Source organism: Tenrec ecaudatus, chromosome X, assembly GCF_050624435.1.
Source record: "Tenrec ecaudatus isolate mTenEca1 chromosome X, mTenEca1.hap1, whole genome shotgun sequence".
Classification (NCBI taxonomy): domain Eukaryota; kingdom Metazoa; phylum Chordata; class Mammalia; order Afrosoricida; family Tenrecidae; genus Tenrec; species Tenrec ecaudatus.
In genome coordinates, this window is record NC_134548.1 from 23845981 (window position 1) to 23873206 (window position 27226).

Consider the following 27226-nt stretch of genomic DNA (forward strand, 5'->3'; position numbering starts at 1 on the left):
TACCAAATTCAACAATTTGGAAGACATGGACAAATATTTGGAAACACTTTCCCTCCCTAGACTATCCCAGATGGATCTCAACAACCTCAAAAGACCCATAGCAAAGGAAGAAATCAACAAGGTAATCAAGGGATTACCAACAAAAAATCCCCTAGTCCAGATGGCTTCACAGGAGAATTCTACCAAACATTCAGGGAAGAACTGACACCAATCCTATACAAACTCTTCCAGAACGTAGTAAAAGACGGAAAACACCAAACTCTTTCTATGAAGCTAGTATAACTTGCATACCTAAAGCAGGAAAAGATGTCACAAGAATTGAGAACTATAGACCAATATCTCCAATGAACATCGATGCAAAAATCCTTAACAATATAATGGCCAATAGAATACAAAAGCATATTTAAAAATAATTCACCCTGACCAAGTTGGATTCATAGTAGTGATGCAGGGATGGTTCAACATATGAAAGACCATCAGCATTATTCACCGCATTGGCAGGAAAAATGATCAGAACAACATGACAAGATCAATAGACGCAGAAAAAGTATTCGATAACCTCCAACACACATTCCTGCATAAGACACTTAAGAAGGTAAGAATAGGAGGAAAATTCCTCAATATTATATAAGCCATATATGAAAAAGCAAGAGCTCATGTGGTAGTTAACGGAGAAAGGACGAAAAGAATTCCACTGAAAAAGGGGAACAGACAAGGATACCCCATGTCCCCACTCCTATTAAACATCGTACTAGAGATCCTAGCAAACAACATAAGACAAAGGAAAGATATTAAAAGTATTCAGCTGGGGAAGGAAGAGACAAAATTATCATTATTCAAAGATGATATGATTTTATATATTGAAGATCCCGTAAACTCCACAAACGGAGTGTTGGAAGCAATAGAGGAATATGGCAGAGTGGCAGGATACAAAATCAACAAACAGAAGTCTATTGGACAGCTCCACATATCACACAAGACCACAGAAGAGATGATTAAAAAGGTAGTACCCTTTACAATAGCCAAGCACAAATTGAAAATACCTGAGGAAAAACCTGACTAAAAAAAACAAAAGATTTTTATGTGGAAAATTATAAAACACTACTTCAAGAAATCAAGCGTGACCTCAACAAACGGAAGAATATCCCATGCTCGTGGATTGGCAGACTGAATTTACTAAAGATGTCAGTTCTGCCCAAGGCACTATATAAGTCCAATGATATTCTGATACAAATACTACCATCTTTCTTCAAAGAATTGGAAAAACAGATTACCAACTTCATATGGAGAGGGAAGAAGCCCAGAATTAGCAGAGAACTCCTCAAGAAGAAGGACAAAGTGGGAGGGCTTGGTCTACCACATTTAAGCATGTGCTATATGGCCACAGTAGTCCAAAGAGTGTGGTAATGGCATAATGACAGATATTCAGACCAATGGAAATGAGCTGAAGACCCAGAAATAAAAACATCAGCATATAGGCAACTGATCTTTGATAAGGACCCCCAAAATATTAAATGGAAAGCAGATGCCATCTTCAAGAAATGGTGCTGGAATAAATGGATATCTACCTGCAGAAAAATGAAACAAGACCCTTACCCCACTCCATGTACAGGAATAAACTCAAGGTGGATCACAGACCTGGAGATAAAACCCCAAACAATTAGGGCCATCAATGAGGGAATAGGGACAAATCTGAGAACCTTGCCACAGGGATTACATAAGCTACACAAAATATGGAGGATACAACTACAGAGGAGACACAAATAGACAAGTGAGATATACTGAAGATAAGACACCTTTGTACAGTGAAAGAATTCACCAAGAGAGTAATAAGTGAGTCCACTGACTGGGAAAACGTCTTTAGCAATAACTTTATTACTAAAATCTACAATACTTAGCAATCTTTCAATAAGAGAAAAACTAATTGCCCCCTGAGGAGGCGGGCAAAGGACCTGAACAGAAGTTTTACAAGGGCAGAAATCCGAATGGCCAATAAACATATGAGAAAATGTTCCGTTCATTGGCCATAAGAGAAACGCAAATCAAAACAGCTAAGACATATCACCTAACACCCTCAAAGATAGCCCAATTCAAAAAATCAGAAAGCAACAAGTGCTGGAGGGACTGTGGTGAGATAGGAACTCTCATCCACTGCTGGTGGACCTGTAGGTATGTACAACCACTATGAAAAATGATTTGGCGACTTCTCAAACAGATGGAAATTGTGTTACCATACGACACAGCAACCCCTCTACTGGGCATATATGTAGAAGAGGCAAGAAACAAACCATGGCCAGATATCTGGGCTCCAATGTTCATTGTGGCACAGTTCACAATTGCAAGGAGTTGGAAACAACCAAATTTCCATCAAAAGAAGAATAGATTAGAAAACTGTGGTACATACATACAATAGAATACTATGAATCACTAAAAAGCAATGATGTACATATGAAACATATCGATGAATGGGAAGAACTGGAGGGAATTATGTTAAGTGAAGTGAGCCAAGTACAAAAGGACAGGAAAACATGAGTCCACTGAGTTGTTTATTTATTTATATATAAAATAGAGAGAACAAAAAGGTAAGTGCAAAAAGGGGCACAGGGAAAAAGCTACTTTATACAAACACTCCCAAAGTGAGGTCCAGATAGTATGGCATTGGCCAGATCAAACCAAGGGGTACATATGGTAGCCAATTAAAATGGGGGTGGAGGGAGAAAAGGGGAAGGGAAAAAATGATGTGTGATGTGGGAATAGGGCACTGACCCACCCAAGGGGAGGGTATTGTTTCTGTCTTCACAGGGAAAGAGGGACCATATATAAAGCCAGTGCCACACAACTGCAGTGTGCCGGCAAGGAGTGGGGAGCCAGTGGAGGGGCCTCAGGGCTCGGCCCCCATACCAGCTATGTGGACAATTGCTCCTCACCCCAGAAGAATTTACTTGAGAGGACGGCACTGAAGCTCCAGCTAGGGGAAAGGTGCATGTCAGATCAGCACAAATGGGAGTAAAAGAAGGAGGAAGAAGAGAGCATGGAGCACATCCTGGCCCAGTAAGCCTGGAGGACGATATCCCCGCTCTGAACACCCAATGGACAGAGTGGACAATATGGCTGATCCCACTAGGAGACACACCTTCCCTTGATGACCCAGGGCCCTAAGGAGAACAACACTGGAGTCTCAGGGCGGGGACTGGCCCAGACTGACCCTGCGACACTGAGGCAATGTACTAAATGTGTGCGACATAGCAACTGTGGGAGCAGAGCAGGGAGCCCCAAGAGGGAGCACAAAGGACAGACTCTGGGGCCAGAGCATGGTAGCCCATTGGACCTGACTGAAGGACACGCCTAGAGATAAAAAACCAGACCTTTATCTATTTACAGGTTTGTCTTTCTTTTTAATTTTTTTCCTTTTAATTAGTTTATTCTTCTATGAGTAATTGGTTTCCCTTTTTATTGTCATAGCTGTGTTCTCACTCATTGCCTATCTTGCAATGACTTGATTTTGGTGCATATTATTATTTCTAAGGATCTATCTAGATAAGATGGACTGGACGAATAGTCTGGAGGAGAAAACAATGGGACCAATGGTCCAGGGGGACATGGGAAAGGGGGATGAGGGGTCAGGGAGATGGTGCTCTCCAGCCAAGGGACAGGGGAGCAATAAGTGATCCCAAATTAGTAGCAAGGAGTGTGTGCGTGGCCTGCTAGGGAGTCAGCAAGGGCAAGGTAGCAGAGAGAAATTACTGAAGCCCAAATGAAGACTGAGCAGGATATTGGGACGAGAGGAAAGTAAAAGGAAATAAAGAACTAGGTGACAAAGGGTATTCATAGAGGTCCAAAGACTGGAATGTACATATGCAAATATATTTATATGAGTGTGGGGAAACAGATCTGTGTGCATATATTTATAGGTTTAGTATTAAGACAGCAGATGGACATTGGGCCTCCACTCAAGCACTTATTCAATGCAAGAATACTTTGTTCTAGTAAATTGGCATTCTATGATGACACCTTCCCGACACGATTGCTGAAGAAAAATGTGTGCATAAGAAAATGTGTTGAAGAAAGCTCACGGGGCCCGGCCATCAAAAGGTATAGTGTCTGGGGTCTTAATGGCTTGAAGATAAACAAGAGGCCATCTAGCTGAGAAGCATCAAAGCCCACATGGAAGAAGCAAACGAGCCTGTCTGACCACAAGGTGCAGAAGGGACCAGTTATCAGAAACCAAAGAGCTAAAAACCATATCAGTGGGTGCCCACCTCCCTGATATGATCAATGAAGACAAATGTGTGCATAATCAAATATGGTGAAGAAAGCTGATGGTGCCCAGCTATCAAAAGATATAGCGTCTTGGGTCTTAAAGGCTCAAAGATAAACAAGTGGCCATCTAGCTCATAAGCAACAAAGCATACATGGAAGAAACACAACAGCCTGTGTGACCACCAGTTGTCAAAGGGATTAGGCATCAAGAATCAAGGAACAAAAAATCATATCATTGAATATATGGGTGAGTGCAGAGTGGAGACTCACAGCCCAATGGTAGTTAACTGGACACCCCTTACTGAAGGGTTGTGGGGCGAAGATGAACCAGGCAGGTTGCAGCGTAGCAACGATGAAACATATAACTTTCCTCTAGTTCTTAAATATTTCCTCCCCCCACTATCATGATCTGAAATCTACCTTACAAATCTGGCTAGACCAGAGGATACACATAGGCACAGAGAGCAACTGGGAACACAGGGAATCCAGGACAGATGACTCCTCCAGGACCAGTGGTGAGAGTGGTGATGCCTGGGAGGTGGAGAGAATGTAGTGTAGAAAGGGGGAACTGATAACAAGAATCTACTAATAGTCTCCTCGCTGGGGGACGGACAGCAGGGAAGAAGGCGGGGGGAGATGTCAGACAGTGTAATATATGACAAAATAATAACAATTAATGAATGCTGAAGGGTTCATTAGGTAGGGGGGAGTGGGGGAGGGATGGGGAAAATGAGCAGCAGATATTAAGGGCTCAAGTTAAAGGCACATGTTTTGAGAATGATGATAGCAACAAAGGTACATATATTCTTGACACAATGGATATATGTATGGATTGTAATAAGAATTGTACAAGCCCCCAATAAAATGATTTTTAAAAATGGACGAATGCTCCCTGGAGGTCAGATATCAAGGAGATAGCAGTTTCCCTTCTCTGGTGAAACTAGAGCCCATTGTGTTCAAAGGAGAGTAGCAGTAGTTTATATCTCCCAAAATCCTCTGGATAGATAGGGGCCAGTGTCTTTTTTGGTTCATAGGCTATGGTTTAAATGATATTCCTTTTATGATCTCATTAAATAAAAAAATAGTATCCTGAAAGAAGAAGCTCAAAAAACATCAGATTCAGTTGCTTTCTTCTAGAGACTCAGTGTTTTATAATGTGAATTACATACAAGGTGTCTAAGTCTGGATGGTGAAAAGAAGACCTACATCTCAGACGACCCACCTCCTGGGCCTCCCGCTTGTTCCTCTCTCCTCACTCTTTAAGGGAGACCCAGATGCTACTTCCAGGGCAGGGTCACAAATGTTGTACAGGAGGTCCAAATTTCTTGAGAGTCTAAAATTAGACACATGCAAATGCATACAAGGACATCTCATGTGGGAGGCCTCTGGGAACTGCATTTCAGTATATATGGGGTCAAGGACAGCCATGCTGCGGTGTGCACTTGGGCACCAAAGGCTCCATGCAGGGCTGCCAAGATGAGAACACGGCCACTGTCATATAAGGGCTTCCTGGACATGTGACTGTGGATTGAAGTGGGTGGATTGTACTCCTAATAGGAGGCCCAGGGCCTGTTAGTAATTCTGAACAAGGATTATAGGTACATCGCAATGCTTTACAGAGGGTCTCACATACTGAATCATCAGGATATTTGTGGAGTGTCCAGATGTGGGTAAATGCAGGATACATTCTCAACTTCCTCCTCGGTGGCAACATGCAGGTGAGAGACTTGGTATGAGGCTGGGGCACATGGGTCATTGGGGCTCTTAGACTCGGCCTGGAATCCAGCATGGAACTCTGAGTGAATTGTATGATGACTACTGATTCTAGAACATTAGGGTGTCAGGGGCTCTAATTCTGGTGTCAGCTCACGGAGACACAGGTAAGGAGCTTGGTCTGAGGGGTCTGAGGGGTGGTGTGTTAGTCTGGGTTGACTAGGGAAACAAATCCAGGGACCCGCATATGTATATAAGAAAGGTTTATACACAAGAGCAATTGAATATAGAAAAAACATTCCAGGCTAGTCCAGATCAAGTCCATAGTCTGAATCTAGCCCATATATCTGACCAATGTTTAAAGTCATGTTCAGACTCAGGAAACATGTGCCACGACAACAAATGTAGAAAGATCACAGGCTAGTGGGTGGGGAGTCTTCTGGATCCAGTGGCAGTCTAAGAATCTCAGAAATGGCAGGGGTCTCCACGTGGTTTCTCCAGCTCTGAGGTTCTGGCTCCCATCAGCCTGTATCCATGTGGCTTGTCAAAAGCAATGTCTCCCAGGGAGTCCGCGTGTAGCTCACCTCATCCTAGCTTTTTATCCCCTTAGCACCTCCAAATGAGGTCATCGATCTTCCACCTTATTTACAAGCTAAACTTCACTCTGTCATTCTTAAGCCAGTCAAATTGACAATAGATTATGTAGCTACCACATGTGGGGGTGAAGTGAGCACAAGGAGCAGTCCTAGGGCTGGTCAGGAATCAGGACAACTGCTGAGTTAGGGACAAGGGGAACGTTCTGCATCATAATTGATGAGATCATACAGGGCCCCAACCTGTTGGCATCCCTGGGGTACCAGCCATTGATACATTGAATCCTGCTCACTGCCTCTTATGTTGTCTTAGGCTGTTGAAGGACTTTCTGAAGGGGATGTTCTCATGTCAGGTTTAGAATGGTTTGCTGCTTTTATACTGGGACCAAGAGGAAGGTTTGAGGGATAAGGAGGACCACCCACCTGGGGACAGTGGGAAAATCCTAAAATTCCTGCCCTACTCTCAGCCAACCTTGGAGACCAGAGAGAGGTGAGGTCAAATGAGTCATCCATCACTGCTCCTTGGCATCCCAGAGATGTGCTTGTCTCAGGACTAGGGAGGGCATATCTTAGGGAACCCAACAGTCCAGGCAGTGACTTTGGAGATCATCCACCTTCAAATAGAAGGGACAGCACGACCTCTAACCATATTTCCTTCTTTTAGGTCTTGAAAGGAAAGTCCAGGCCTACGTGAAGAGGCTGTGGTGCTCCCCCCGTGTCCCCCACACTTCCTGACATCAGATCCCAACAAAGTAAGACCTATGCTCTGAGGATCCAGCCATCAGGCAACCAAGGGGCGGGCTCTAAGCTTCTCCATGGTGGGGGGGGGGCGAGGAGAAAATTCTGAATAACAGCTGAAGGGCCTATAAGTGATTCCCAGACATTGTATCAGTACTTGGTGATTTGGGTCACCATGGTAAACTGAAGTTCTCCATGTGCACCGTGGGGGATTTCATGGGGGTGATTGCCTTGATTATAGGGGTCACTTTCAGAGCAGTAAAAATAAAGGTCGGGGGGTGGCAAAAGAGCTGTTATCCCACTTCACATGCTACTCTAAACATGACCTGGCCCAACCCCCTGAAAATGGAGACTTCCCCTGTATGAGACACTGCTCTCAGCCCCAGAAAACCTTACGCAGCGCTGGCAGGCAGTAACATATTACATACTCTATCTTCCTTCACAGAATTCACAAAGACAAGCTCCCAGGAGCAACGAAGTTTTGGTGATCCTGTGACAGTGCCCTCCTGTGAGACCACAGAGGTCGCTTCAGTAAACCCAAACGTCATCTTTGTGCTGAGGCTTGTGCATCTTCTCAGTGTCACACGGCCCCTGGGCTCACATCACCTGCTCTACAGCCTAGGGAATTGAATGTTGCCCTTGACCAGAGAAACCATGCCTCCACGTCGTAAGTATCAACCCCAGAAGGATGAGAAACACCAGCAGGTTCAAGGGGAGGACCATGATCATGGAGGTACTCATGCTGAGGCAGCAGTACGACAAGAGACTTGTTCCTGCTCCTCCTCATGTTTTCGTGAGGGGAACCCCCAGAGTTCTGCGGCTGCTAAGGTCCCTCGTCCACCACAAGAGCCCCATGAACTCTTTTCCACCATCAAGTCTTCTATAGACAGAGTAGATGACAAAGGGGCCAAGGGACCATCTAAGGAGTGTTTACTTTCCCCCAACACTGAGGACTTGTACCTTGACACTCTGGACTTTAGGGTAGATATACTGGAGCACTATATGCTGTACAAGTTTAAAATGAAGCAGCACATTACCAAGGTAGACATGATGAAGATTATCAGTCCCAAGTTCAAAGACCGCTTTCACCAGATTCTGAAGAAGGCAGCTGAGCGCCTTGAGCTGGGGTATGCAGTTGAAGTGAGGAAATCTTACTCTGTCTTTGACTCTTACATTCTTGTCAGCAAACTGGAACTTCCCAACAATGGAAGGGTCCATCCCGGCACGGGCTTGCCAAAGACAGGGTTACTGATGACTGTGCTAGGGGTGATCTTAATGAAGGGCCATCATGCCACTGCAAAGGAGATCTGGGATTTCCTTAAGATGGTCCGTGTATTTCCTGGGAAGAAGCATTATATCTATGGAGAGCCCAAGAGGCTCATTACCAAAGACCTGGTGAACCTCAGGTATTTGAAGTACTGTCAGGTTCCAAATAGTGACCCACTCAGCTATGAATTCCTGTGGGGCCCCAGAGCTCTTGCTGATAGTTCCAGAGCAAAAATACTAGAGTTTTTGGCCAAAGTCAATAAGGTGTCTCCCATTCCCCAATCATCCTTCAATGAGCAGGCTGAGCAAGAGGAAGGGAGACCCCAACCCCACTTGACAGCCATGGCGAATGCTTCTCTCCTGGCGTACGCATTCAAATGGCTCAGGTATAGCAAACCTCCTCACCCAATGTGACAGCTGAGGTTTTCCTCTACTCAGATTAGATGAATTTATCTGACATTAGAGAGTATTTTGAAAACCTCAAGGAAACCCTCTGTTAGTTTGTTGGGGTCATCAAATGCCAGGGGTGGAAAATAAAGCAAGATTAATTCTTAACTTGTCCACATTCTTGATTTACTGGCTGAACCATTTAGTTATTCAAATGGCACAATACACAATGGGGAAAGTTTATATAAATTCTTTCTTGATTAATAGATCATGTTTTTCAAAATATTTTTCCTGTCATTTGCAACACATATTTTACTATATGAGTGTTCAGTCTAATTAAGAAGTGTTATACAATCACCAAAAAATTCTTTCGGGAGCTTTCCTTCTCATACACATGCTTGTGAGCTCCACAGGTCCCCCCATCCTCTCCTGCCATGCCCCGAAGTGGTTATGAATCCAGATACCATGTCTGTAGATTTACCTATCTCAGATTTTACACACAGGAACACACACACACACACACACAATCTGGAAGCAAACAAACAAAGCAAAGCAGCAGCAACATCAATGAGTAAAAAAGACACAGGAAAATCTCATTTAAGTAAAGCTGAAAATATTGAAGGGTGAAACAACTTAAAAATGGGTATAAAATGATATCAAGTCTAAGGAAGTGCATTTTAACTTAAGCCATCTGTTGTCATTAACGCTACCATGCTCTGCATTTGATACCAAGGTATTGACATCCCTGGACTGTGTTCTCAGGGGATGGAATTGAGGCCTAATTTATGTGGTGGCTCCACGAATGGAGTTTTGGCTTCCAGGTCTTCTATAGCTTTGGTAGTCCATAGTCCGTGTGTTGACGATTTAAACCCTGTAATTCACTCCTTTGTATGTGTTATTATAATTACAGTTCTTGGAGCATACAGGCTGGTGTCCTTGCATGTGGGCTAAGTAGACACATAATTTAAGTGACAACTGGTTTGAAGATAATATTTTAAGATGTGAGATTCTATTCCGTCTGATGTAGGGACACCACCTGCTGTCTTCACCCCACTTTGCTCTAGCACCCATATCTCCAGTGATTGCTTCATGAGGACAAGCGTGGGGCTGGGCAAGAAGTATAGGACCTAATTTTTTGTAGATTGGGGCTTAAATTAAGTAAGAGACCACAACCCATTTATATACCTATGGTTTGTGTATGACCCAAGTTCACTTTAAAGACATATTTTATGGTAAAGAACTTGATAATCATGCCCATATTACATATGGTAATATAATGTCATTAATTTACCCAGTGCTATAGAATTTACATCATTGTTCAAACGAAGAAATACACAAGTATAGGCCAACTTCAGACTACAATACAGGAATTGTAGACTTGTAGAAATTAAACTCATCTGACTAAACAGTATTTACACCAACAAAGAGCATTGGTAAGAGGACAAACTTTCAATAACACTCATTCAAAAAAGAATAACCATGTCTACAATTCTAATACATGTCAGAAGAAACCAAGGAAGACATAAATTTAGTAAATATATGGAAATCCTGGGCCACTTTTAAGGGGGCAACGTCAAAGCAAGAGCTATGAAGCACCGTCCTATAACCAAAAATTCCCTGATCTAGCAGTCATCTGATTCTTGTCACACAAAAGGGTGTCAGCCTTAAGTCCAAGGGACAATTCTTGGTTCCTAAAATGTTCTACAGGGGACTTTGAAAGAAAGCCCAGTTTTCTAACTGGGGTCTCCACATCGAATTCACCAGAAGTGGTCTATGAAAGAGAGAGTGAACTTATAAAAGCCATATTCTAAAGGCTCACTAATCTGTAATACAAATTTTAGGTCAACATGGCCTGGATAGAATCTATACCAAAAATGTTCAATATGTAAATAGGATTATTCTTCCCTTGGGTTCTATGTAGAACTGTTCATGTTTTTTATTGGTTTTCTTTATTGAGTGTTTATTTGTTTGTTTCCCGAAAACAAGTTTCTCTCCCCAGTTTGCCCAATTACTTAAGGGTAATTTCCTTCTTGGCAACATAGATGCCCCCCTCTTTTTCCCTGGAATGAATGTCCAGTAAGATTTGCTACTCAGTCATGGATGAGTGGCGTTTTACTTTTCGTATGTTCATTTTCGTTTTTAATTTTGAGTGGCCTGGTCACAATGTGGTGTGGCAGTTACTGAATGGTTTTCTCACTTTCCAACCTTCTTAAAAAACTCACCCCAGCTGACATGATGTTTCTCTGTTGAAGGGGTCTCTAAGGTGTCCGTATAAAGGGGGTGATATAAAGTTCCTAGAAACCAGGCAGGCTCTCTATCTCATTGTTTGGCCAAAAAGATTAGAAGGTGACCTGATGTGAGAGCAGAAGCCTGAAGTTTCTTGGTTTTCATCTTTTTAGAAGTGGGCTCATGCAATCCTTATCCAATTTTGATTGACAATCTTCATTCAGCAAAAGGGTGTCCACCTCATGAGGTGTTGCCTGGGTTAAGAACTCGTTGTCAGGAATGCATAGTATTATTTTGTTTGTATGTACTAGGCCGTAACTATTCTTGTTCCTCCATGTGGGAGTGTGTACTATTTGCAGACTCTTGCTATTGTGAATTTTGCTGTAGTGAACACGGGAGGGTATTCTATGGTGCATATCCTGTCTTATTCTTTGGGTTATGTGCCCAGTAAAAGGATTGCTTGGTAGTAAGGCATTTTTCTGACCCATCCCGCAGGACATTCAACGTGGATCCTGGAGGAGAGAGTGGGAATTGGTGGGGGGGGGGGGTACTAGAGGCACGGAGAATGAGGACAAGACAGTATCCTGATCAAATCCTGTTTATTGAGTGGAAAGTTATAGCTTATATAGGCCAGGGAAAGGGAAACAAGCCGCAGATATTTCCCTGAGAACAATAGTGGGGGAAGAAAAAGCAGATATTTATATATAATCATTACACACATCTTTACCCAAGGTTGGAGCAGAGTTCATTCTGGGAATAGTGACCATAGAACAGAATTGTGCAGACAGCTAGAGACTTCCTTATGTATGTCTGGCAAGATAAGTATGTCAAACACAGCTGCAGTGCTGTAGGCTGGCTCAGGCTAATGAATTTCAAGTAATGACCGGGCTTCTTGGCTCCAGGCAGATCCTAATAAATTCCAAGTAATGGCCGGGCCTCATGGCTCCGGACAGGTCTCCCTTTTATATATTTTTTTCAAAGCCGAGAGAAATCCCTTCAGGAACTGTGTCTGTCTTAGGTCGTCAGGCATCAAGAATCATCCTTACCCATCATTGATCAATGGAATGCCTTCATAAAATAAGAGCAAACCAATGTCTGTCGTAGGTTGGTATGTCTTGTGCCGATTTTACCCGTCATTGACTGCCAGTTCTTCAGGCTTTTCGGAGGGAGATAACTCCATGAACTCGTTTCAACTCATGTCTGTTCAGAAGAACTTGTGCAGTAATTCATGCTAGCATGGTTTGAAGACATTGGAGATAACAAGGCAATACATTTCAAAAATTTAAAAATAATAATGATAATAATAACATTATATTCCTTATATTCATGCAGAAACAATCCAGTGTTAATTATCTCATTGTTAAGCAAGCACATTTGATACACATAGAAACTTTATCTTTTGTTAAGCCAGACATCCTTGAGAAAATTAAAACACCTGTTTTTCCTAGACCTTGTGTACTTTCTTGCTCTTGATAGAGTCACAGAAGAAATCATCAAACACTGACACAAGTCATGAGGATTTTCAGCTGTTTTAAGGTTGAGTCTTAATGACCTTTAACATCTTTCTTCCCCCTTTTTAATTTAATGAAGACGTTTTCACTCACAACATCAGCAGATGACTGTGTTTGGCTTAGGTTGTCCAATCCTGAAGTCTCCCTTACCCGTCATCAGTCATAGTCCTCCAGGTGACTATGACCTGTCTTAGGTTGAGAGACTCAGACTCGACTTTACCCGTCTTTGACTAACCAGCCTCTGCCTTACACCCCTGTTTGGGGAGGGGGCAAAGGGCACAGGAGCACTTCATGAAGTTTTGTTCCTAAGGCCAATAATTTAACCATAACCTTGTACAGTATCATAGGAAGTATGCACAAGATCAACAATACACACACTTGCTGTGACCATGTAATAAAGAGCATTAATTTTTTGTTCTAACGTTCTGTCTTTTTGAGTACTCAACACATCAGTCACATTTTTGGATAAAGTACAATTGCTGCAGTAATAACAGTAGCAACTAAACAATATAGTTAAAATATTTGCTATAAGCAAACCTACAAAACTCTTAGTTTTCTCAATCTCTTCAAATACCTGTAACCATCTTTTTAAATAATAAAAGATTTATACAAAACTGCAATGACAATACCTTCAGGGGTTCAGGTAATACAATTGGACAAATTACAATTATTACAAGACATGTTAAATTTACAATCATCATGATCTATAGTAATATTCCCTGACAAGAGTACATAAGACGATGTTATGCAGGCAGTAACGTTTCCTTGAGGTCTGGAGGAAAGGCCCATAAGATTCACATTTTCAAAGTAGTCTCTATTTTCCATTCGACAGTAATTTATTTGAGTATTGTCCTGGTTGCCGGACCAATCGATGATATCTCTCTCTTTTGTGATGTTATACTGGATGGGCTTGTCCATGTGACATGATCTCCACATTATGGTTTTATTATTCTTTCACCTCTCTAGTTCACAAAAAGAGAAAGGACTGCGCAGTAGATGATAATACATTTCCTCCACCTTGTACAGGGAGGACATGAGTCATTAACCTGCACCATGATTTCCAGACTTCCCAGACAGCAGGATGTAAGAGTGGTGGATCAGGAACTTAAGCCTAGTACTGCTCACTGCACGAAGTCATCAGAAGTTCTTGGAGGCAAATTACCATCTGCATAGTTTGCAAACTGCACCAAAGGTTCAGGCAGCCACCAAGCTCCATCAGCATCCTGTGGGAAAAACACAAATATGCCCTTGTACCCAAATCAGGAGGGAGCTGGCTCTTTCCATTTTCATTAAGTGGATCTTTCCATTTTACATATGCTTTGTCTTTGTGTTTGGGAATCTTTTTCCAAAGGCAGTCAGCAGCAGATTGACCGTGTACATCCAAATTAAAAAAAATGTTTAAATATATAAAGTATGATTGATTGTGAGGAGTAGAAGGGTATATCTCTCCCTTTTTAATTTTATCTAAATATCACTTAGTAGTCACATTGGCACATTCCATAATACCTTGGCCTTGAGGATTAGAAGAGATTCCAGTTATGTGTTTAATTCAAAAAGTGACACAAAATTGAGTAAATGATTTACTAATATAAGCGGATCCATTATCTGCCTTTAAGCATTTAGGTACACCAATAATAGCAAAACAATGTAACTTGTGTAGAATAACTAAAGACGGTTTTCCACCAGTCATAGGAGTGGCCACAATAAATCCAGAATAAGTGTCCACCGTAAAATGTAAATAACTGAATTTACCAAATGAAGGAATGTGAGTAACATCCATCTGGCAAAGATGTAATTGAAAAACTGCTATGACTGCAAGTAGTTCAACTAACTGTACAGATTGAGCAGGAAATTTTTTAACCATAGTATGTCCTTCATAAGAAATAGCTGCAGTTCCATTGGAGGAACCATCAGTAAATATATTGTAAGGGTATGAGGTATGGGTTTATTTTTACAAATACTGGGGAAAATAAATAAATGTTTTTTTAGAAAATTATAACAATTTATCTGGAGGATAAACATTTTTCACCAATCCAGCAAATGCTAATTCCCTTGAATCACAACTTTCTCATAACCAAGAAGTTTGGGGTTTGTCATAAGGTATGACGATAGAATTAGGGTCTTTTCCAAAATATTTAACAGACTCGGATCTATCTTTCATCACTAATTCAGTTATTTCTTTAAAATAATGTTTTAGAGCTCTTTTTCTTGAAGAAGCTAAATATACCCACAATAATGGTCCTTCCTGCCATAATACACCAGATGTAAAAGTACCAAGGTTTACCATAATTAATGTACATAATTTGTTGTTCTTGAGTACGTAAATTTACTAAATTTAAGGTTTGTTCTGCTAAAGGGGAAATCTCCCAAGTCGAATTTGGATCAGGATCTCCTTTAAAATATCAAATAAAGGCTTAAGTTCTCCAGTACTTCTTTTTAAATATGGTCTAAGCCAATTAATATCTCCTAATAAATTTTGAAATTCAGTTAAAGTGTGTAAGTGATCTTTTCTTATTTCTATCCTCCGGGGTATAACAAAACCTTTCTGTAAAATATGTCCTAAATATTTGTAAGTTTCAATAACTTGTACTTTTTTTCTGCTATAACTAAAGCCTTTTTAATGCTTCTCGTAATAAGTCAAAAATAAAGAGAACCACCTTTTGGTCCCTATGAGCCATCAAAATATCATCTATGTAGTGAATGATATACACTGATGTTTCAGAAGTTCTTACTGACTTTATAGCTGCAGTTACAAACCTTTGACATAAGGTGACGCTATTAGACATTCCCTGACGTTAAGACTTTTTACTGATAACGCTTCATAGGTTCTTTAAAATTAATACTAGGAACACTAAAAACAAATCTTTTATAATCTTTGGAATCCAAGAGAATGGTATAAAAACAATCTTTTAAATCTAAAATGATATTATATGCATTGGCTGGAATAGCAGAGGGGGAAGGGAGCCCAGGCTGCAGGGCTTCCATAAATTCCATAGTATCATTAATCCTTCGTTACTGTTTCCTTGCAAAGCAACTGCTATAGCAAGCCTTGAGTAAAGGAAGGTTTAATGTTTAAACATAGTTTGATATAATTCGACAGGTGAGGTTGAAAGGTCTTAGCACTACCTGGCATTTTTTAAAGCCAATTGTTTAAATTTTAATACAATTTCTGATTTGAATTTCTGATTTGACAAAAAAATTAGCACATACTTGAAGGTTACATAGTCTACAAATAATGGCAATATTTTCCTTGAGAGAGCAGTTTCATTGGTATAATTATTTTTTAAATACTTAAAAAAGACTCAACTTCAAACAGTAATAAACACAAGCAAAAGTGATTTTATCCTTAAAATAAACATTTAGAAAAACCTCTTCATACATACAAGTGAAAGAGTATGTAATACACACACACACATTGTTCACACAAACAGCTTATATCTGCTGTATTTTGAAAACTCTTAAGAAATTTCTATTTCCACACAAGCTAATGACTCATACTCTTTTTGCTCCCAGGCTACCGCCTCTTCCATTGTTTAATCCGAGCAGGACTGAGTCTCTGGCACCAGGTTTCAAAGTCCTAGATCCTTATCATGACCCACCCTCTAACCCTCTAACTGCTCCTGCCCGCTTTCAAAGCCCTCAGTTTCACTTTCCAGCGGCTCAGGGCGCTGTGGCTTCAGTGGCGGAGGGGGAGGAGCTGGAGGATAAGCAGCAACTTTTCTTTCAATTTTGTTTGAGCATGCAAATGAATTATTCTCACTCAGGAGTCCCTCATGCTTAGGATCCAGGATATCCCTAATATTTACAGTTCCGTCCTCAGTAAACCACGGACATATCTTAACCACAAAATCTGAAAACTTCTCTAATTTTTGGTAACTTATTTTTGTTCCTTTAGCTTATAACATATTTTGAAACATATTTACATACATACATTTATTAGAAATCTGTCCCATTATTTATTACGTCCAACTTTTCACCACTTACACTTAATTTTCTCTCTAAATATTCACGGCCATGCTGCTCAGTGGTGTCTGTCAAGGGATCCTCTGTTTTAAATCACAACTTTTAACCTTTACTCCCTGTGCCTTGAACGCATCACCATAACTTGTCCTACGAATAATTGATGCTGACTAATTTTTTGACCCATCGTCAGACAAAAACTCACCCAGTTATTCGTCGTCACAGGTTACAACGATGGTGTAGTGGGCTTGATAAGTCGATTGGCCGATCCTTGATCAATTGTCTGCTTCCTCAGTGGGTTCCCTCGTTTTCAGGCTGCTTGAACGAGGAGCGTCTCAAAGCTTCCAAGCGACAAAGGCATGACAGCTGGATGTTGCAGAGTATCACTGCAAATCGGCGCTTTCGGAGCCCGCTTTTTGAGCCAAGCGGGCAAGTGGGCGGCCGTGGGAGCGGGCGCCAGCAGGTGCAGGCGCGACGGGCACGGTTGGACTTTGGCGGCCGCGCGCTTTATGGCAGCGTCGGCACGCTTTGCGACAGAATCAGTGCGGGTTACGGCAGCAGGCACCAGCAGCAGGCTCGTGCCTAACGCTCGGCTACCGCGAGGCTAGCGCTCGGCGAAGGCTCAGCGACCGTGCTAGCAGCTCTGCAGGTGTTAACAGCTCAGCATGGCATTGGCAGCTCAGCGATAGTGCCAGCTCACTGTCAGCAGCTCAGTGTCAGCTCAGTTGCGGCGCTGCGTTAGCAGCAGGACGCCAGTGGCACCGTTTTGTTTCAGCGTTTCAGCTCAGTGATACAGCTTAGAAATATGGCCAGATGCTAGCGTTGCAGGAGCTGAGGCTTCTCGACTCGATCTTGCGGCACGTTGGGGCGCCAAAATGTCCCGTCCCGTGGGACATTCAACGTGGATCCTGAAGGAGAGAGTGGGAATTGGGGGGGTACAATAGGCACGGAGAATGAGAACAAGACAGTATCCTGATCAAATCCTGTTTATTGAGTGGAAAGTTATAGCTTATATAGGCCAGGGAAAGGGAAACAAGCCGCAGATGTTTCCCTGAGAACAATAGTGGGGGGAGCAAAATGGAGATGTTTATATATAATCATTACACACATGTTTACCCAAGGTTGGAGCAGAGTTCATTTCGGGAATAGTGACCATAGAACAGAATCGTACAGACAGCTAGAGACTTCCTTATGTATGTCTGGCAAGATAAGTATGTCAAACACAGCTGCAGCGCTGTAGGCTGGCTGAGGCTAATGAATTCCAAGTAATGGCCGGACCTTATGGCTCTGGACATTTTTCCATTCTCAGTTGTTTTTGGTAGTTCCATCTTGCTTTCCACAACAGTTGTGTATATTGACAAGTCCAGAAGTAGTTCAGAAGAGTTCCCATCTCTAGCATTTCTTGTTCTCTAGTTGTCCTTGATTGCTTTCCATCTTCCATTTTGTAAAAGTATGAGATATATGATTTAATACCTCGATGAGTTTCATTTACTGTAGAACAGGTTTCTTATCCTTTCTAATGTCATGAGCTTTTCATTCAGTTCATGTTGTGGTGACCACTGAACCATAAAATTATTTTAGTTGCTACTTCATAACTGCAATTTTACTGCTGTTATGAATCCCGTGATCCCCACGAAAGGGTAGTTTGACCCACAAAGTAATCACAACCCACAGATTGAGAACCGCTGGACTACATTCCTCTAGAATGTCGAGGAAAGGGAAATCACCTAATCACAAGTGCTTTTGTTCCCTAACACCAGTTGAAAGTCTCTGTTTTTGTACTCAGGAAGCCAAGACAAAGGCCCAGTCTCCCTCTTTAAAAAATAAAATACGTTTATTGGGGACTCTTACATCTCTTATCACAATCCATACATTCATTCATTGTGTCAAGCACATTTGTACATAAGGTGAATCATCATTTTCAAAGCATTTTCTTTCCACTTGAGCCCTTGATATCAGTTCCTCCTTTTACCCAGTGCTCCCCCAAATGACGTCCCTCATGAACCATTGATAAGTAATAAATTATTATTTTCATATCTTACAATGTCCTTTGTCACCCTTCACCCACTTTTCTGCTGTTCATCCCCTGTGGGGGGGGGTGTTATATGTTGATCCTTGTGATCAATTCCCCCTTTCTCTCCCCACCTTCTCCTTATCATCCTGGTATCTCTATTCCCATTTTTGGTCCTGAGGGTTTTATGTATCCTAGATTCCCTGTGTTGCAGGATCTCTTCTGTAGCAGAGTGAGTGCATGATCTGGTCTAATCTGGTTTGTAATTTAGAATTGAGGTTATGATAGTGCAGGGAAGGAAGCATTAAAGAACTAGAGGTCCTTGTGATCCTTCTGTCAAAGGATGTCCAATTGTTTACAAATGTGCTTTGGATCTCCACTCCATGCCCCCCTCCACATTTGCAATGGATATTATTTAGTTCTGGGTCTTAGATGCCTGATCCTTGATCCCATCGATACCTCATTATCACGTAGGCTGGGATGCTTCTTCCATGTAGGATTTGTTGCTTCTCAGCTAGATGGCTGCTTATTTATCTTCAAGGTTTTAAGACCCCAAATGCTATACCTTTGATTGTCAGGCATCATCAGCTTTCTTCACATTTGCTTATTATGTACCCATTTTGGCCCTCAGGTATTGTGTCTGGAATGTGATAATCACAGAATGCCTGATTATTAGAACAAAGTGTTCTTGTGTTGTGGGAGTAGTTGAATACTCCCTAGTGTCCATCTTCAAATTTAATTCTTCATAGATAGATATGATTACAAAAATCTATTCCCCTCTCATTATATATAAATACATTTACATATGTACATGCTTATATTTAGACTTCTATAAATTTCCTTTGCCACCTGGTGATTTCCTCTATTTTCTTTTACTTCCCTCTTGTCCCACCATCATGTTCTGCCTTCATTGAGGTTTAGAAATTCCTCCCTGTGATATTGTCCTTGAATAAGCCCCATTAGGCATCCTATGCCCTACTCTCCATTGATTTTAGTTAACTTGTTGTTCCCCTGTCCTTGGGTTGGTCTTCCCCACTCCTTTCTCCCTCCTCCCCTTCTCCCTTTCCCCGTTGAACCATCTGTCCCATACTTTTCTAATTCCTGCTACTGTGAACTGTGCTGCAATGAACATTGCAGCACAGATGTTTGACCATGTTTTGTTTTTTGCCTTTTCTGGGTATATACCCATTAGGGGAATTGCTAGGTCATATGGTAGCTTGATTTAAGATAAACTCTTTTAGATATTGGTTCCCTGGTACATGCCAGTATGTTGTTTTAGATATCGCCAAATTGATTTCCACAGTGGGTGTACATACATACAGGTTCACCGGCAGTTGATGAGAGTTCCTATCCCACCACAGCCCCTCCAAACTTGTGACTCTTTGACTTTTTTCAATTGAGGCCCAGTTCGTTAAGAGGCCAGGCAGTACAGTCATGCAAGGAGATGGTCCTATCCATTGTAACCTAAAGGGAAAAGTAAAAGCTATAGTTGTGAAGGGGCTATTCTATAGGAGAGAACTCCAGTGTACATTTTCTGAAGCAATACCATTTGGAACCCTGGAAGGTGCAAGTCCTTTGGTGGCATAGAATCATAAAGTCAGCAGTGAGATGGTCTAGATGAGGCCGTGAACCTAGTTGAATAGATGGCATGTCCTCTATTTGTGGGTTTTAGAGTTGAGAGGTAAGATCCTGCATTGGCAAAAGTGCTTTAATGTGTTACACTGAGATCTGAGATTGACCAGAAAGAAATTGCCATCTGAGGCATGGGTGGAAAGTGATCTGTGTTCTTGTCTCAGTACACAAACTAAGTGTTCTGCACATAATGTCTAGAGGGAGTTTTTGAGGACTAACGTACTATTCTGAGGTGTGATGCCTGGCATCTCCTAGCCTAGGACTCAATTTATTGGGCTCAGAGAGGAGAGCCACAGCCTCCTTCATTAAAACCAAATATTTTAATTCAGCTATCTTGAATAAAACTTGCGGTCTCTGGGAGTACCAACTTTTTAGTGAGGGTAAAATGAATCTAAACAGAGATTATTAGAATAAAAGGGCCCCTGGGAAAGGTGGTAGTACACACTTTGACAAAATTCTTGTACCCTTGAATCTAGCTGGTGAAGAGGAGGAGTAGATCAAGGTGGATTTGTTGCTGTTGTTGGATGGTTTTCTTCTCTGACAGCCCTCCTCCTGTCCTGGGAGCTAATTTCTGTTGCTGCTGTGTCCCATCTCACATCCCTGTGTAACCAAAGTCAACCAGGTGCTATAATGGAGATATTTCTGTCAGATTTTTTGGCCAAGGATAATCTTTGGCTATGGGATGTATTTTGTCATAGAGATTCACACATTGAAAGACAAGCATATGTATAATCTCCCTGGTGTTGGAGTGATTGCATGTTGGGTGGAGTGGTGGTGGTGTGATTACACATTTTACCAGGTGGTCAGTTTAAAACCACCAACCTTTCCATGGGAGAAAGACCCAACTTTCTACTCTTATATACAGACACTGTTGTGGAAACTACTCTATCCTATATCGTTGATATGAGCGGCATCAATTCGATGTATGTGTATATATATATATATATATATATATATGGATTTCAAAAAGTTAATGAGAATGGGGAATTAAAGTATTAAGAGTAGTTATGTTTGAGTGGTGAGAATCTCTATATTAAAAATAATTCCTAAGTTATTAGTTGTATAAAACATTTCTATAATGAAGTGCTTATGTACCCTATTAAATTTGGAGAATTGAAGATAGAAATATTAAGCAAAAGGAAAGCATAATGGAATTTCCCCAGAAAGGTTTTGAAAGCTCCTTGTACATATTCCAGAGAGCAAGGTGGTATTTTCTGTGTCAAAATGACCATAGCAATTAATGCCATCCATTCAAGACCCAGTATTTTCAGTCATTTGGCCAAGTGCTTTACATCCTGCACATAGGAGTGTATTCTCAAAGTCTTGTAAGACAGAGCTTAGCACACTCACTTGGCAGTGGAAGGACCTACAATATTCTCAGGCTAAAACGTGTGGGAAGTGACAGGGCTGGACTGGTTCACTGGTTGAATTCTATTCTCTTCTCAGGCACCACTCTAAAAGTATTCCACTCCTCCAAGTACAATGAGCCCTGGTGGAAAAGTTGGTTACACACTGGACTTTTAATCACAAAGTCAGTTCTAAACCACCAGTGCTTGGTGGGAGATTTTTGAGGCCTTCTCCTATCATAAAGATTAATATTCTCAGAAACTAAATCGATCAGTTCTGCCATGCCCTATAGGGTTACTGTAAACCCAAGTAGACTTTGTGTCAGAATTTTTTTTGTCCTCCCATAGAATTCCCACCTGATATAATTATTTACTGTGAATTCTCCCTAATTTGGGGGTTATGGAAAGCAAATCCTTTCATTGGGATATGTGAAGGGAAGGTGTAGAAATGGTGGGTCGGTGTCTGAATCTTAGACAGTCTGCTAACCTAGCTATTGGTGTGAACCAACCCAACTGTACTGAGGAAGAAACGTCTAGCAATCCTTTTCTTCCCTGCAGATTCTGGTCTGGAGAACACAACTGGCCAGTTCTGTTGTGTAAACCATGGGCTTTCATTGACTTACAATAGATTTCTGGAGAATGAGTTACTACAAACCATTACCTACTTATTTTTTCCATGGAAGAGAGGATTTGGGGCTAAAGCAGGGGGCCCCAGTCCAGCAGAGGAAGGGGTGCAGTCACTGAGTGCAGACAAGAGTGGACCGTGAGCCCTTAGAAGGCAGGCAGATCCAGAGTGATTATGTTTGAGTGGTGCAGTAGGCCAACGAGTCATGAGGTAGGCCCAGTAGAGGCTCTTTGCAGACCACAGATCAAGCAGGCACTCCTTTGACCCCCAGACGGGGAAAATGGAGCTCTACACGCAACTTCCTCAGGTTAGACCTTGGCACCTGAGAGAATCTTGAACTGAGCCTGGAACTTTGGTTTCTGTGGACAGGTAGTCTATGTTATGATGAGGTCTCTCAGTGAGGAATGTGAATGAGCACTAAAGGACCACCCTCTGAAAACCATTGGGAGTCAAGCTCCTGGCCCTGATGTCACCCCTTCTAGAAGCCACAGTGTCCTTTTTGGCTCCTACCAACTCCCCAATAAGCTTCTGGGGAAGTAAAGTTACCAGACTTTGATTTTGGCAGGAACCCTGGAAGTGAAGGCTTTGGCTTTGGCAATCTGCGTTCCTCCCTCTTGAAGGGAAAATTCCCTGGCCGGCTCAGGAGTCCAGGTAAGGACCTTGGATGTATTTCAGGGTGGCTCATCAAACCTGAGTTAGAATACTGCTAATGACACTGTCCTGTCCCTAACATTAGACTCGAGGCCCAGGGGCAATTTAGACCTGGAAATTCATATGAACCCAAGGTTCCTGGTCAAGGAGAGTGGGCCCATTCTGGAAAGAAAGACAATTGGGAATTGCCCTCCCAGAATAATTTCAGGCAACCTCCCCCCGAGAACCCCTGTAAGGAATTAAAGCCTTAGCATAGGCAAAAAGCCCTATCCTTGCTTGTGAGTGCCTGAGGAATCAGAGAGAGAAATTATTTGCCCTGCCCCCCAGTCAAAGTCTGAATCCCCAGTGAAGAAGGAAGGGAACTAAAAATCCTGAACACAGGAGGTCTCAGAAACTCCCTGCACAGATGCCGTACCCCCACAGCCCACCTTCTTGTTCAGGTACCCCCAGCACTAGCCACCCTAAAGCGGCCTCTACCTGGTGTAGCTGGCTATCTCCTATGACGGAGGTTTCACAAAGGGCTAGCCTTTAGTCTGAGGCCAGGGACTCTGGTTGACAATAGATTTAGGTGCTATAAATAGGGTGCACAGGAGCCAAATAACACTCCAAAAACAAAGTGGGCACTGTTCAACCCTCAAAAGGGAGGGCTGTCAAGACTCCTCTCACTGCCATTGGATGTGTGAGCACGGGACAAACCTGGCCATTACTAATGCCCAGAGACTACTGTCAGGAGGGTCACAGGCAGTGGAGGTTTTTAGTTCAACCCCATTCAGAAGACAGAGCAATTCCAGAAGCTGTTCTCCCAGAGGGTGGTGGGGTGAGGTGGGAGGAGGAGAGGTAGCAGTGGTTTAAGGTAAAAATTCCCGAAGAGGAAATCACAATAAACTCCATGTACTTGGTCCCCCCAAATGAGGAAGCTGCAAAGCCCCCAGTTATTTTCAGCTGGAAGTGGTCCTTGTCTTTCTCCTGGGGTTACTTACTTGGTCACAGAGGGTATTAGTTGGGATCCTGTCCCATCTGATCATGAAGGCATAAGGACAGTGCTCGAGGACTAAGGTCCTTAAGGAACCCTGGGAGAGAAATGTCCATGTGTGTTGTATACACGCAGAAAGCTTTGCAGGAATATTGAATCATTTTGAATAATTTCCATAGACATTCTTTTCCATTCTCTACCATGTCTAAAGCCACGGTAGCATTGGAAGAATTGCCATATTGTTCATTAAGCGTAATGTATGAAAATCTTCTAAAAAGACTAAGTATGTTTTAAAGGGGAACCAGGGATTAAAATATAGACACACATAGGCGCACATGTGCGCACGCGCGCACACACACACCTTAGATAGGTGAGTGGATTTAGAGCTCACACTTAAAGGCAGCGTTCATCTATAGAACATGGGTAGTATAACGGCCCCCCTCGCTACCTCTCCCTCAGGAAGTATTCACTGCTCATATGGGTGCTACTTGGAATGAGGTGGGGAAGAGAGACGGGGCCTGTAGTCAGGACAAAAGGGGAAAGAAGAATAAAAGCCCCCAGTCCCCAGGGATTATGGACAAGTGATGGGAAAGGTCTTCTTATCTGACAGAGTAGTTGTAGGGGTGCCTGCTACTTCTGTACGTAGGTGGAAATATACCACCTCATCATTGGAAAGCCTTCTTGATCCTCATATGAAGAGTTCCAGTTTTTCCTCTGGAGAGCTTTGCTTCTTCAGGCTGAGGGTTGTCTGTGCTGCATTCTGTCGTTGTAGATGGGCCGTTTGGTGTGTTTCTTTGACTCTGTTGTTTTCTTTTTATGAACGCCGGGACAGGTGAGATGAACAGGGTCTAAGGCTCTTTGCAGAACAAAGATCAGGCGAGCATCCCTTGACGCGCAGACGTGGAAAATGGAGCGCTGTGCCCGACCTCCCCCAGTTATAGCTCTTCACCTCGGAGGATCTTGAACGCAGACTAGAACTCGGGTTTCAGTGCACAGGCAGTCCAGGGAGTGATCAGCTCTCTCCATAAGGACTGTGAGCGAGCACAAAAGGACCCCTCTTTGAGAACCAGTGGGACTCAGGTGTCCCGCACCTGATTTCATTCGTCCTTAAAGCCACTGTATTCCTTTTGGCCCCTGCAGGCTCCCCAGTAAGCTTCTGCGAAGGTGACATTAGCAAACTTCCATTTTGGAAATGGCACTGGAAGCGAAGGTTTTGGGGTTAGGGGGCTGCGTTCCTTCATGCTTGCAGGAAAATTCCACAGACTGCTCAGGAGTCTAGGTGAGGCCCTTGGATGTATTTCAGGGGGTTCCCTGAATCGAGTGTAAAAAAGCACTACCTACACCGTTCTGTCTTTATCACTATACTCAGGGCCAGGGCGCCTTAGACCTGGAAAGTATCATGGAACCAAGGGTCTTGGTTTCGGTCTGTCAGAGTGAGCCCTTTTTGGAGAAGAAAGAAAAGCAGACCCTTCCTGGATGTCAGGCGTGAACCCTAAAGGAGGCAGATTGAATGAGAGTGACCCCCACCTTGAACTTATCTGTGGAACTGCCCTCCTAGAAAAATTGCAGTGCTCCTCCCTCTTGCTTCCATCCCCCCTCCCGCCCCTCAGAAAAGCCACTCCCCTGTACGGATCTGAGGGCGTAGTCCTGGGCAAGAAAGTCCCATCCTTGCTCATGAGAGCCTCTAGGGAGCAGACAGATGAATTCAGATCTCTGCCTCAAATCAAGGTCTGAATCTCCAGTGAAGAAGGAAGGGGCCACGCAATTGAGAACCTAGGAGGTCACAGAAGCCTCCCTGTATAGGCACCGTGCCCTCTCTGTCCACCTTCATGTTAAGGCCCCCCAGCCATAGCAGCCCTAATGCAGCCTCTCCCTGGTGTTGCTGCCTCTCTCCTAGGACCCTGGGTCAACTGAGTAGATGGCATGGGGGGAACAGGGCACTAACCCACCCAGAAGAGAGTATTGGTGTGTCTCCACAGAACTGGAACATGCATACGGACCCTACCATGACAACATAAAGCACAGAGGAATACACAAAGAGAGTGGATCATACGCCGGCCCCAACCAGAATTAGCCCGATCCCCCCATCGAAGGGAGTACCACAGGGAAAAAATAGATTGGGTGATGTGGGAAAGCAACTGACCTACCACAGCACACCCAGAAGGAAGCTGAAGCAAAGGAAGGAGGAAGAACGGAGCAGAGCACATCAGAGCCCACCAAGCTCAGAGGATGATAGCCCGGCTCCAAGGGCCCAATGTACAGAAAGGACCATATCGCCGGCCCCATGGCGAGATGTGACATCCTGCACTGACCCATGGCCCTACATGGGACAGCACCTGAAACGCAGCCGGGGATGTGTGACTGAGCTGACCCCACCACACTAAGGCAAAACACTGGGGGCGTGCAATGACGCGGTGAGGGAAGCAGAACAAGGAGGTCCCGAGGCAGTCTAAAGGGTGGACTTTGGGGCCAGGCTGTGGCACCCCATCAGACTAGTCCGGAAAACACCCCTAAAGGTCAACAAACAGACCTGGAACTACTAACAGGTTTTTTCCCCTGTCTTTTTGTTTTTTTCTCTTCTTTTAAGTTTTGTATGTCAGTGGCTTTTTGTTTGTCAGTGTTGTTCTCATCAACACCATGATCTTATGTTGCACTTTGGTTCTGTCAAAGACATCCGCATTTTTATGGACATATTACTGTATCTGCAGGTCCACCCAGATAAGATAGGCTGGACAAACAATGTAAGAAGAAAATAACAGGACCAATGGTCCCGTAGGGACATGAGAGTGTGGGTGGTAGGGGAAGGGAGGAGGTGTTGGCCAACCCATCTGTAGACAACTGGACATCCCTTACAGAGTGGTAGTGGGAAGGAGATGAGCCACTCAGGGTTCAGTGTAGCAATAATGAAATGCAGAACCTTTTTCTAGTTCTTAAACACTTCCTCCCCGCCCAATTATCATGATCTCAATTCTACTTTGTGGACCTAGTTAGACCAGAGGATGCACAGCGGTACAGTTGGGACCTGGAAACATAGGGAATGTAGGACAGATGAACTCCTCAGGACTAATGGTGACAATGGTGATACCGAGAGGGAAGGCAGGGTAGAAAAGGGGAACCAATCTCGGGGATCTACATATAACCTCCTCTCTGGGTGATAGGCAGCAGGAAAGTGGGTGAAGGGAGACACCAGGCAGTATAAGATAAGATAAAATAATAATTTATAAATTATTAAGGGTTCATGAGGGAAGGGGGAATGGAGAGGGAGGAGAAGGGAAAAAAAGGAAAATGAGCTGATTCCAGGAACCCAAGCGGAAGGCGAATTTTGAGAATGATG

The 27226-nt window shown here is 43.0% G+C and overlaps 1 protein-coding gene across 1 annotated transcript; it reads left to right on the plus strand.

Annotated features, from left to right (window-relative positions):
- Positions 1 to 7958: 7958 nt before the first annotated feature.
- LOC142433207 (melanoma-associated antigen B3-like) lies at positions 7959 to 17240 on the plus strand. Its single transcript, XM_075538306.1, has 3 exons — positions 7959 to 8956; positions 16208 to 16260; positions 16969 to 17240. Exons 1-3 carry the CDS (start codon positions 7959 to 7961, stop codon positions 17238 to 17240), a joined length of 1323 nt encoding a protein of 440 aa, XP_075394421.1.
- The last annotated feature ends 9986 nt before the right edge of the window (positions 17241 to 27226 follow it).